At 39.7% G+C, this 13,359-nt stretch overlaps 1 protein-coding gene across 6 annotated transcripts in view; it reads left to right on the top strand.

Annotated features, from left to right (window-relative positions):
* NRXN3 (neurexin 3) overlaps positions 1-13,359 on the top strand; it is a 985,585-nt gene that overhangs the window by 311,555 nt on the left and 660,671 nt on the right. For all 6 annotated transcript variants that reach the window (XM_040066048.2, XM_058420836.1, XM_058420835.1 and 3 more), the window contains one exon: positions 9,560-9,998. In XM_040066048.2, the coding sequence (XP_039921982.1) occupies positions 9,560-9,998 (439 nt within the window). The remainder of the gene's footprint in view (positions 1-9,559; positions 9,999-13,359) is intronic.

The raw sequence follows: 13,359 nt of genomic DNA, 5'->3' as shown, positions 1-13,359 counted from the left end.
TATAGAAAGTATTTCTACAATGGCGTGATCTTTTTTTCCTAGCTCCCTTTGTGCTGGGAATGAGCTAATCGGGTGTCTCTTTTGTCGGGTGTTTAGTGCTGACTCTGGTCCTGACCTCTCTCCTTTCTGGAGAGATCTCTCTCCTCCTGATTGCAGCAGCCCATCTACTTTGAGAAGGAAGTGTAATCTGGTGCTGATGTCCTCATCTGTCTCCCATTTCTGCTTCTCATTTCAGTGCTTCCACTGGAAAATGTCACCTTTGTTTTCTTTTGTTTCTGCTTTCATTTTTCTTGAAGTTCCCTCACTGTGGCAGCAGTTCTGGCTGTGCTGAATGCTTCTGTATCCCTGCTTGTCCCCCAGGAGCTGCTGGACTCACGCTCCATGCACTCAGCTTCCAGATCAAAGCAAGGCATGAAGGTGAAGTTTTGCCAGCAGCCTTGCTGAACCCTGGTAGTGCCACTGGGTTCTTTGCGTGTATTAATACTCTTCCCCAAGAAACCTGTAAAGGTGGTGGGTGCAGGGGAGAGTTTTATTAGTAAGGGTTTCTCTGGAGGCCAGATAAAACCAGATGTACAGCTGAGGGAACTGTCCCATTCCAAGCCTCCATCCACTGGTCTCAGAGCGTTGTGCTGTGCAGTAAAGCTGTGGCTGGTGCAGCAGGGTGGCTTCTGGATGAATAGATGAACTAGACCTTTTGGCATTGTGCTAACTGGGGTCCAGTCCCAAATAGAAGATAGGTGTTGATTTTTTTTTTTTTTTTTTTTTTTTTTTAATTCCCCCCTCCCCAGTTCCTTTTATTAGTGCTGCAAGCTTAGAGATGAAGGTCACGAGAGAGTTTTAGGTACACATGAGAGAAAGATATAAAAGAGCTTATGGGTTTTTTCCTCACACCAGGTTGGGGGTCATAAGATGACAGTATTTTTTTTTTTTTTGATGCTTCTTTCAAATAGGGAATTAACTATATTCCCTGCCCTCTAAGCAAATATTCAAGCAAATAGTTAGCTCATCACATCCCTGTTTTCACACAGGATAAGGCCCAGTGCAGATAAATGTTTGGGAAATCCTACCTGTGGAGGATTTATTCCATGCTGTAGGATTTGAAGAGGAATGAGCAGAGAGATCCTGGAGAGATGTCTGTGTTGACAAGCTTTTGCACAGGACAAAAAGAGAGGCATTAAAAAAGAGGTTTAGAATCCCCATGTATTTTGGGCTGGACATATGGAGACAGTCCTCTTCCTCAGCGGTGCATCTGAACGTGTGACAGATACTGTCAGCCATGGGACAGTGTCATCCTGCGATAGGAGTTCTTCAGCAAACCCCAAGTGTCTTTGGTTCCTCACAGGAGGAGAGCCTAGCTGAAGGGATGCCTCCTTCTCTGGCTGGCACTGCAGCTGGAGGGAGATGTCAGTGCCCCTGAGACCTTTGTGCTAAGGCTGAGGGAGGGACACGTGCTGGGTTGCAGGACCCTCAGCTTTGAGAGTCCAGCTACAAACAGCAACACCATCCTGCTGCAGTGGCACCACTTCAAGTTTGAAGGCTTAGTCTGTACAATACTAAATCCATAAATGCTTCCTCTGTGACTGTAATCTCATTGTTGCTTGAGCAGTGCTTACTTTTGAGCATGTGCTCTCCCATATGTAATGGTAAATATTTTCAAATTGTTTTTTGCTGGGTAAGTAACAAATACCAGAAGACACTGCTGAGGTTGGCACAATTTGCTTAGCATTTGCTTTGCTTTTATTGGAGAACTCAGCAGTGAGACTGCTGCTTGCCTGGCATATGGAGACTGCATTACCTTGTACCTTCCAGGGATATTCTAGTGGAGCAGGCTCAAGGCACACTGGCTAGGGAAGGCAGCTTGTGGGGGAAACCTGCATCTCCGTGAGTGAGCAATATCTATTCAGTATTCTCACAGAAGACTTTACACATTAGTGTTCTCTTTAAAACACGTTTTATCTCTGAAGTGAAAAGCTGAGTGAAATTAAGATTTTCTGTTCCAAAGGAATTTCCTCCAGCTGACATTTGCTTTCATTGCTGCTGGTAAGATTAATTTTTTTAAAAATGTAAGTCCATGAAATCTTCAAAACTGAGTTCATATGTAAAATTCTGATATTTTCTGAATCAATTTTTTTCATGTTGATTATTGAGTTGACCCCAAATAATCTGGAGCGAGTTTAACACAAACTGTATTTTCCTCTCCAGTGCAGTTCATGTGTCCTGTAGGGCCCTTGTGTCCATTCTCCCAGAGGGACCAGAGTATTTGGTTAAGCTGCTTTGTGGCAAAACCAATTATGTGTCTCTGCCGGTATCAGGTGGGACACTGACATTGTGTCGTGGGAAAGTACTTTCTTAGGGAGTGGAGACCAGAGGTGAAAAAGGCGACCACTATTGAAAGTAAATGCAATACCTGAAAAATACTGGTTTATGTTATGGTTAAGTTCATGCAAAAGCTTTTCTGTAAAGTTTGATAAGACTAAACTTGCCATTTTGGTTTGTTACAGATTGAAGTGTGAAGCATTTCATTGCTAATTCTCTGTGAGGGAAACGGAATTCTGTGTTAAAAAGTTACCCTGATGGAAACATTCACCCAGCCATATTAAACAGATTTATTTCCTGAGACAGGTCTTTTGTACTTGCACAACTTTAGGTGGATTTAAAATACAATGAAATCACTAAATGGAGTGTTATTTGCTAAGTCATTGTCTGATAGACTTCTCAGTGTAATAAGGTTCAAGCCTTAAATGATCAATGGGGCCATCCTAAAATAATTCCTCTCAGCCTTTCAGATGGAATTCTTAAGACACTTGACAATAATCATTTCCTCACTTAATCATCACTGAACCAAGCTCGACAGATTTAGCTTGTGCTTGCTAGACAAATCTGAGATTTCAGGATGCATTTGGGAGGAGCAGAGTATTCTGTAACTGGTCAATGACTGTATAAGCTCACTACAGGGCTGAACGTAATTGAAGTCAACTCTTGTATGCTGGTAAAGGAGCTACTGCGGTAATGATTTTTTAAAAGTTTTTATTTTTTTTCTTTATTTAACTCTCTAGCCTTCATTTGCTAGGGCGCTAATCTGTAAATTTAGGCTCTTTAATTCTGTGAGGTGTCAGTATTGTGTTACTATAAGGTTTATTCTTCCATCCTGTTCTTGAACGCTGTAGGAAAGTCTTTAGATACATAGTAATTTGCTCTTTCACATGTTCCTCTACTCTCGCCTCATTCCCAACACAGAATCATAGAAAATAAAACTAGAATGGAGCATGAGAGGTTATCTAATCCTTTATACTTCCACGGTCCCAAAACAAAAACAATGACATCTATATGGGTTTTGACAACAATTTTTTGGCCTGAAATTAAGGGTCTCCAAGTGATTGTTGCTCTAAAGACAATATCTTCCAGTGCTTCACTGTTCTTAAATTTAAAAAACCTTTTCTCTAACACTTCTTTGTTGTAATTTTTTTGCCAATTATTTCTTGTCCTTTTCAGCATGGGTGCAAAGAAGAGATTCTTCCTTTCTGCTTCGTAGTAGCCCTTTTCTATTTGAACACTTTAGTGTCTCCTTTCAAACTTCTGTTTTCTAGACTCCTGATTATTTTCATTGCTCTGGTCAGGACTCTTTCCAGTAGCTCCAGTCCTTTCTTGAAGTACAGTTCTGTAAAGTGAACATGATCTCCAGCAGAGTACAGCAATTTTCAGTGTGGGGAATGGTGATGGTGTTTATTACCTGAATACAGTTATCATCCCAGTGGAACATAAAACATGTTTATATGAGGTATCCACAGTCCACACTGTTATTTGCATAAGTGTAGGAGCTTTAGATACCCATCACTGAAGACTTGGATTACTTCATACATAGGTTGCCCCAGACACAAAGTAAAGTGCTGCTAACCTGGTGTGCTTGTTTCTGCCTGCTTGTCGAGGAAGGCTAGGAAAACACAGGTCTCATAAGCCAGTGGATAAAGTATAATATTATTTTGCTGTGGGAACTTGCTTGGTTATGTGTAGGTGCCTTTAAGGAAGGCTTAGGCTCTAGCTTGAATATCTAACAGTTATCCTTTGTGAGAATTGATATGGGCAGCTGGTGAAGGGGTGAAGCCTGGGATAGAAAAAAGCCATATCCAAGGTGCAATAGGTGAACAATTTGGCTGGCCTTCAGAGATGCTCTTACTAGCTAGCTAAACATATTCAGCCTTCAGGTTATTGCTCTTCTTCATGATGGTAGTCATCTAATTTGCTAGGCTATTGACAGCCGTTCCCCTTTGGAGCACGCCTGTGTCCAGCCTGTACAAAAAATTATGTTTCCTGCTTAATAACACCAACTTGAAGAGGAATTTTTATACTGGCTACTGGCCAAACTTAGCACATAATTTTCCCTCCCTTTCTGTTGCTGCCTCGCTATCTGCGACTTCACTTGATTGTGGAGAGATGCTTTTCATCATTGTAAAAAGCCATCTGATTAGAGCTGTCATTAACCCAGGAGTAAAACTCATAAGAAGTGTAGCTGGAGAAATTCCTTGAATGCTTCAGAATTGCAGAGTTGCTATTTTAAAGAAACCTCAGAACAGGATTGTGAATTTGTTTAGCTCTTCCTAAAACAAGTTCTTCTTTCTCAGCAGATTTATAGGAAACATGATTTAATGTATATATTTTTCTGTCAGAATGTTTTAGATGTCATGAAATTCTACTGCTGATTATCAGGACCATGTGTATCTAGACTATTCCCTTCCTGACCATCCATTTATACTAGTCTAATTCATTAAACAAAGGCATTGAATGGTCAATATTCCTTTGTTAAAGTGTATTTAGAAACAGTCCCCATGGAAAAGGAAATACCAGTTGTTTTCATTATTCTTGTTTCATTTTTCCAATATAAAGCAATTTTAAGATTGGAGGAATGAAGGTTACGTTTCAAAAGCTCTGTGCATAGCTTTTGCTAATAATTTTCTTCCTCTTTCTCTTTTCCACCTTCCTTCCCAAAATAAAGATGGGTATGTCTGTATAAGGAATCATGTCCTTGACTCCCTCAGACCTTCTCTGGTGTACATATCAGACCTGGGATGAGTTCAAGCTTGTCTCTGTATAAACAGGCAACACTGGCATTGTTCAGAAGGCACCTGACATAAATGGAGAAGTCTATGGGCACTACTTTGCTTGCTTCTCAGTTGCTATGGAAGCCATGCGTGGCCCTAGAAGACTTTCCTAGAGAGGAGCAGCATTCTGAGACAGTTATGGCCTCATTTGAATTTAGAGAAGTGGGTTTCAATAGGTATTTTGGCATATACTGAAGAGCCTTCAAGTTAGTTCAGAGGTTGCTCATAAAACGAGACTGCAAGGTAGGAAGTGCTGTGCAGGTGGTAGACTCTACTGCTGGCAGAAAGCTTCCTCAGTGAAACATGAAAATGTATCTTCTCTGGCTTCCAGCAGGTGACTCTTAACAAACTATTTCTTGAAGCTTGTATATTTGAGTTATAGAATCAATTTTTTTGTCCAACACTTTTTGCTTGCCTTCCTTTTAGTGGTATGGTTTAAGGTAGGATCACAAGCATGAAAAAAATATAAAAAAAGCTTCACTGAAGGCACTGATGACAAGTCAGACCAGAACTGACAATCGCATCTTCTCATTTACCAGGCAGTTTTAGCAGCTGGTAGGATGTGCTTCATCTGTCCTGCAAACTGCACTGCACTCTGTTTATTTCACTAAAACATGAAGATTCATAGGTTATGAGGCCAGAAAGAGCCATTATGATAATCTAGGCAGATTTCCTGTGTAATTAATTCCTGTCTCACTATGTCTTTTAGAGAAAACAGGATACTATTTTAATTTAAAATTTGCCAGTAGCAGAGAACACAATATAACCTGTAGTAAATTATTTCAGTAGCAAATTACCCTCATGTGAAAATAAGTAATAATATTTTAAAATGTGAATTTCTCTAACTTCAATCTCTAGCCCCCAGATCTCATTGTCCCTTTGTCACACGCATTGAAGAGCCCTGTCTTGCCAAATTCCATTTTCTGCACAGGTACTTGTAGATTGCAATCGAATAACATTTTAACCTCTACCTATTAAACAGGCTGAATTTGAATGTTTTCCACTATGGGACATGCATAGCAGTCATTTAATTATATTCCCTCCTCAATCTTGAACCTTTGGTTTAACAATTGAACTGTCATTATCACAAGCTGCCTTAGCAGTTCTCCTTTCCTGCCCAGGACTCACATTGGTTTTACACTCATGCATTACTTCTATCCCTTTCTTTTATTGTTATGTTGAGAATTCTGGTGTACTTGACTATACATCATGATGTTGATGTCCAAATGTGTCTGTCAGTAATACCTTGTCACCTATTGAAACACTTGCACTTTTTCCATAAACATAGGTGCTTTTTTAGATTTTCAAGCTGGGTGTTTTGTTTTGGGGTTTTTAAAAAGAAAATAATTTATAACAACATTTGAATAACAGAGATTCAGATTGGGGTGGATATGTTTCTTTGTAAAGATTCAATTTAGAACTCTTGTATCTATTCAACAGCCTTTCTCATCTCCCCTGGTCTTCCTTTGTGTTTGCTTTCTTGGTCTCTTCATTCTTGGCCATAGATTCTTCATTGTTAGTCACTTTCTTGATTACAGATAACTTTATGTAATTCTTTTCTGGTTCCTTTGAAAGCATTCTGTCTGAAGGATTCTCCAGCTGTGGTACTTGTACAATTAATGAAACACAAAGCAGTCAGCATTACATTTATATTTAATATTATTACATTACATTTATATTTATAACTCATATGAACTCTTGCAGAGGCAAGCCCTTGCATTTCCCCAGAGAAGATGGGACCTGTTACTCAAGTATCAAATACATCAAAGAGTATGTGGCTCAGCTGTGTGTGGGAGCTGCTGATGTACATATGAAATTCCCTCTACCAGCAACCTGCAGAGGTTGTTGAAAACAGATCACTGAGTCACAGCTGGATACAACCCAGCACCACCCATCAATCATATGTAGGGTACTGTGCTACCTGTCTGATCATCTCGTGTATGGAAAGATGGGTCAAGATGCAGTTTAGACAACTGTCAGTTTGAGCGGTTGTTAGTGGTGTCCTACAAAGGCAGCTCTCCTACCTTAGGATCATTAAAGCCACAGTTCATTCAGGCCTGGCGTTCTCTTGCCCACCAAAGCAACTCCATGCTGTGGTGAAATCAAAAATGCAGTGTTCCCCCAAAGTCGTAAGCCCTCGTGGGCCTGAAGAATGGTCAATCCATGCACCCAGTATGGTGTCTCCAATAGTGGAGGGTGCAAGTGCTGTTGAAGGAGAGCACATAACCATGGCTGCTGTCAGTGGTGCATTCCCTTACATTCCTGCAGCACCCACTGGTGTTGGGTTACAATTGCTAGAAGTTGCTGTCCATTGTTATTTCTGGTTCTTTTTGTGTCTTCTGTTGCACCCTACTTCCATGACATCTCCTGGCAGCAAGTTCACTACCCTCCGTGTAAATGAGTACTTCTAAAAATCCATTTTATGCTGATTTCATACAAGTTTCAGCAAGTGAGTCTAAAGCTGTTATTGCTGGGTTTGGTGAAGAGCAGTTCTACATTAACCTTTTTCATCTTCTGTAAACTTCAATCATATTTTTCTCAGTCCCCTCCAAATATGAGCTTGGCCTTTTCTACCTATCCTCATAAAGCGTTCTGTTCTGTCTTTTTAGTTGCTCTATTTATTTCTTCTTTCTCCTTGAGAAGCAGAGACAGGACTTCATGCAGTGCTCAGAACTAAAGTCTGACGGAGGTGCGCCTCGTTGTCTGGCAAGAGAGGAAGCTCTAATGCACCCCCTTGCTGTGTCAGTGGAAGGAGGTTTATGGTCTCTAATGTGAGAGCATTTGACACGATTGATCTGTAGAATAAACCTACTACAGGCCCATAAATAGAAAATGAATTTTATCCCTGTTGCAGATATGAATAGCCATGATGTTTCTGATGCCTGTGTGAGGACAGGGCATGTTATTAGGAATTGGAGCAAAACAAATTACTGTGGGTCAATACCGTCCTCTGCTGGGAAGAAGTAGAGCTTTGTGCCAGTTCTCCAAATGGGATTTAACAGCTGGCTTCTCCTTTCACTCTGTGTTTTGCCTTTGCAACAGGAAAACCTGCCTGCACTGGGGAAATTCTCCTTTAATGCTTAGAGTAAGCTGCAAATTCTTTTCTAGCTATGAAACATGATTTCATTTATTTTTTTATCCTAAAGTTACCTAATTTATAAGCTTATCCCCCATTTTTTCTCTCATTTCCCTTTTAATATTTACCATGTACACATTTCTCTGATTTCCCTGTCCCAATAGTAGGAGAAACAATGCACATCTTCTTTCCCTTCTATTTTCGTGGCAAACTGCTGACAACTCATCCTGATAGGATTTTGAAAGCAGAAATCAAATGGGTGTATATAAATGTTCTTTGTGTGACAGATACAAAATATTTTAGAATAATAACTCCTTAGAAAAAAATTAGTCTTCAGTAGTAACAAGAACAAGAATACTGAACAAGAATTCAATAAAAATTATGGTAATTGCAGAAGTGGTTTTACTTGCTGTACATGCCAGCTCTGCATTTAGCAAGCATGGAAGGTGATTGAGAGGAAGTACAGTTTACAAAAATTTCAGGTTTGTGCCTTCTCCAGTTCCTGCCTCTGTGAGAATGGCATGGGGCAGAGAAGAGTCTACTTCCCAGGAATTAATTCTGTACCTGAGAGAAAGAGAACTCCTAAGTAAGGCAGACATGCTCAGGAGTGCTTGCCTGTTTGAGAATCTTCTCTTGGCTAATTTGAATCTATGTAGCAACAACAGAGCCCAGAGTTCTGGTCCTTAGCCCAGAGAAAGTGAGAGTCCAGGCACTGAAAATGTACAGGTTTTTATATGTTGGCACAGAAATTGTTGGTTTCTTGAAGCAAGGGTAATCTGTAGAGATATTTGCATGACAAGTATGTGTCAGTAGAGATCTAAGGTTTCATAGTCAGAGAAATTTTAATTCTTTGTTATTTTTTTGTTTTGGACCTGCAGGGCAATCACTAACAGTTCACAGCAACTTGCTGAAATTTGTTTATATCTCTCTCCTAGTAGTTAACTAGGCCTATAGGAATAATAGAGGAATGACAGTGGTGGTACTGAGTTCCCTGCTGTGGCTAGTAGTGATGGACATGACGGTTACACTTTGTTACATATATATGCAAATATAACAGCATGATACCAGACACACACTGGATTTTATGTAGAGAAGCTTTTACAGCCAAGTGAGCCTGTGGTAGAGTTAAATGTTTACCCTGCCCTTTAGTTAAATATTTTCTTCTGATCGCTTATCTGGTCTATAATCATTGTGAAGTACTCATTGCTGTCATTTCTATATACTCTTCCAGTGCAACTCACTCCCTCTGTCATGATGTCAGACTCTTGCACTCTCTCCTTTCCTCTCCCCACTTTTGGGAAAAGTTTATTTCCCATGGCTGAAAGTAATTGGGGTATTTGTATTGTATGCAGGATTGATGTATGATACTTTTCCTTGTGTCTGGCAGGTTGTTTATAAGAATAACGACATTCGTCTGGAGCTGTCTCGCTTGGCACGGATTGGTGATACTAAGATGAAGATCTATGGGGAAGTGAAATTCATATGTGAAAATGTGGCTACACTGGATCCTATCAGCTTTGAGACACCTGAGGCCTATATTAGTCTGCCCAAATGGAATACCAAAAGGATGGGCTCCATCTCATTTGATTTCCGAACCACTGAACCCAATGGACTGATCCTTTTCACCCACGGCAAGCCTCAGGAGAGGAAAGATACCAGAAGCCAGAAAAATACAAAGGTAGACTTCTTTGCAGTTGAGCTTCTAGATGGAAACCTCTACTTGCTGCTGGACATGGGCTCTGGGACCATTAAAGTCAAGGCCACCCAGAAGAAAGCAAATGATGGAGAGTGGTATCATGTGGATATTCAACGAGATGGAAGATCGGGTAGAGTTATAACTTTTTCTTAAATATATTCGTATTTCAGAGTCAGACCTAGGGCTATGTATTAATTCTCAGAACATTCAAAACCTGTTAGATATGAGTCACCTCCTTAACAAAGCTTAGTGTTACTCCAGTGATATTTATCCAGCAAGGCAAAGATGTAAATGCTTTTCATTAAATGTTTAGTGTGAAGTTTGAATAGTACATCACAGAGGCAATCTATTAATATTTTATTTGCAATCCTCAGATATTCTGGACCTATCCTTGTAATTGCATGTGTAGTTACAGTGATGAATTCTTTGTAGATGATGGTAAGGTTTAAGGTCCTTCAGAACCATTGTTCTCAGTTTGAGAAATTCTTACTGATCTACTTTAGGTTTCTGCATTTCAGATCTTGTCATGAGAAAAATAAGAGTAATGGACACAACTAGTAACAAAATTATGGTAACAAAACAACATTTTCATCCCATTCTATTTTCTTTGGTATCCTGTAGTTTTGATTTAGATTTCCTTACTCTTTTGGATGACAGATTCTAGTCTTAAAATATGAGACAGTGTTCAATGGATGTTTCTTTTCTTTCTTTGCAGCTTCTCATTTTCAAATATGAGTTTTAGTTTATTTCTAAAAGTACACCTACCATGCAATTGCCAAGAGATATTTTTATTGTTTCCAGTGCTGAATATCAAGCTAATATAATCATGATATACTCTGAAATTGTGGAGGAAAACAAAAATACTCAATGTAGCTTCACCTAGAAAATAACAATTGTACTTCAATTTTTTTTCTGAACCATTGGAATTTAAAGCCTTCACTTCAAAAGGTATTCTGCTTACATTTGCCAGTGGATTTGAGATTTGTCTGGTTATCTCCAGATAGTTTTAGGTCCCTAATTCTATATTTCTACTTGCTGAATACCATCAGCATACAGAATGCAGTGCTAGAATTTGCTTCCCTTGTGTTTTTAGAAGAGCTGACTTTGGGATACCATGCAAGGCCTAGCTGTTTGAACAGGTCTTTGCCTGAAGCTATTTTTGCCTTTGATGGTGTGAGTAGTTTCTTTGTATTTGGCATGGTGCTCTGCTTGGACTTAATATGTATGGTTTTATATTTCTATCTCCTAAAGACATCGATAGGAACATTTTACAAAGGAAGCCATAAATAAATAATTGGGTCTTTGATTTCTTTAGAATTAGTAAAATTTAATTAACTTCCAGGGATAAATTCAATTAGCTGTGTTTTGTACTGACTTTGCTTTTGCTTGCTTGCTTGGGGACTGTCTTATCCCTGAAGAAGCAGCTGCAGAGGGAGAAGAGACAGAAATGACACAGGTTCTATGCAAAGAATGTTTGCAAAACCCTACGAAGAGGGACACATTCATTTGCACACGTTCACAGGAGGGTGTGACAGATGCATTGCTACTTGATGGATGACGCTGTAGGACTGACTTGTTTGTTGCTTGGCAGGGAGGTTTATGATGTTCTGGACACTGATTAGAGGTAACAGATTTTAAATTAGAAAGTTTTCTCAACAAGAAAGAACATATTTGTATAACGTTTTGTCTCTCTTTTTTTTTTTTTTTTTAACTTAATTTAGTTGTGTTCTTTTGTTACAATGAATACTTGGTCAATGATCCTAATGACTGATGTCTTGTGTCCTAAGAAAACCAAGACACACATTGATTTCTTCATGTTGTACCTTCAGTCAGTACCTTCAAAGTATCCTATGACACTTTGGATAAGTGTGAGAAAGGAGTTCAAGATCTCTTCTTGTTTAGTACTTGGCTTTTCTTCCACATTTATGACTATACTTAGGAGACTGAAACAATATACTTAATGGGGGCTAAAAATACCCATTTGAGTTCAATGAGCTCTAGTGACCTGCAAGTTCCGATTCTCCTTACTGAAGCAGCAAGGCCTATGTTAGGTGTCATCTCTCCCCTTTTTTTTTTTTTTTCTCCCATTTCTCTAACAGTCCAAAACTTCAGGTTCTCCTGATTTTAGTAAAATAGCTTAAAAATCCAAATATTCACTATTGCAGTGCACTAAGGCAGGGAGGCTTGGCAGTCATGCTCAGGTAACCTCTGGCATCTCTAGTCAGTTTAGGCCTTGTGTATGCTTCTGATGTTGGCTGCCAGAACAACAAACCTGTTTTCGTCTTTCTACTCTGACAAAAGTTGTCAATATGGACATGGACACCTAATATTCTGTAACCTTTTGGTCCTTTGGGATAGCTCCCACCAGGTCTACAAAACCTGTCAGTCTCTAGCTGGGGAGCAGTGAGCATGTTATGCAGGGTGATAATTTCAGCTAGTCATCAGCTACAAAAACATATGTGACTTCCCACCTGGTCAGACACTAGAAATCTTACTGGATGGTTTGGTTTGCAGTTGTATCAGTGCACTCTTTGGTGTGTCTGTTCTGCCCTCAGTGGGGTGTTTTAGTCTGTTCTTCAGTCCAGCACAAAGTAACTATGGCACTGTGGAGGAGATGCATAGATGCTTCTGATTTCTCAGGATAGGCTTGGATCTACTCTAAGCAGAGTGGCAAAGATGAGATTCTGGAGGGAAAAAAAAAAAAAAGAAAAAAAAAAAAAGATGTCAGCTTACGCAAGTGCTCCTTTCTATGTTCAATACAGAGTTTCTCCATCTCAGCAGCTTGGTCTTAAAAGTGTTGTTCATCCAAACTAGTGCCGTCTCCATGCAGGAATTATTGCAAGGTACAAAACACTCAGAACGTTTAGGTTGCTGTCTAGAATATTTCTTGTTCATCATCTCACCATTTTTCTCCAGGTTTTACACTTCATGTTATCAATATTTCTTGTCTTTTATGGGGTTTCTTTACCTTTGTGGTATTTGCACATGTTTGTCCTCTCCACAGTAGCAGCTGTCTAGAGCTCAACCCTCCAGTGTTTTGATTCTAAGCTTTAGAGTAGTAAGTACTCCACAGGCTGCTTTTGAGAAATAGCAGTGGAGCTGCTGGAAGGGGAGTTGTGTTCCCATGGCTCTGTGACATGCTGCCTGTGTGACAGTATGTGTGTTGTCACATTTTCTCTTTCCTTATTTTATAAGAGAGAAAATGCCTGCGGTGCTCCAGCTTGCTGATACGAAATGATTCATCAAATAACTGTGGTTCTGTTTGAGCCTTTAATTTGTAATGCCTCTGTTGCTTTTGACACTCTGCTGCCTTCAACATTATTCCTCAATTATTACTGAGCATCGCACGCATGGAGTACCTTGTGTCTGTGTCATACGTGCAGTTCTCTAAGAGGACACCACTTACAGCTGAAGAAAATGTGCATGTACGTGGCTGTACTTTCTCACAGAGACAATAGATAGAGTTGACTCTATTAACTCTCCTTCCTTTT

This window comes from Hirundo rustica, chromosome 6, assembly GCF_015227805.2.
Source record: "Hirundo rustica isolate bHirRus1 chromosome 6, bHirRus1.pri.v3, whole genome shotgun sequence".
NCBI classification, from domain to species: Eukaryota; Metazoa; Chordata; class Aves; order Passeriformes; family Hirundinidae; genus Hirundo; species Hirundo rustica.
Note: the sequence above shows the minus strand (reverse complement) of the source record. Positions and strands in the feature narration are given on the sequence as shown.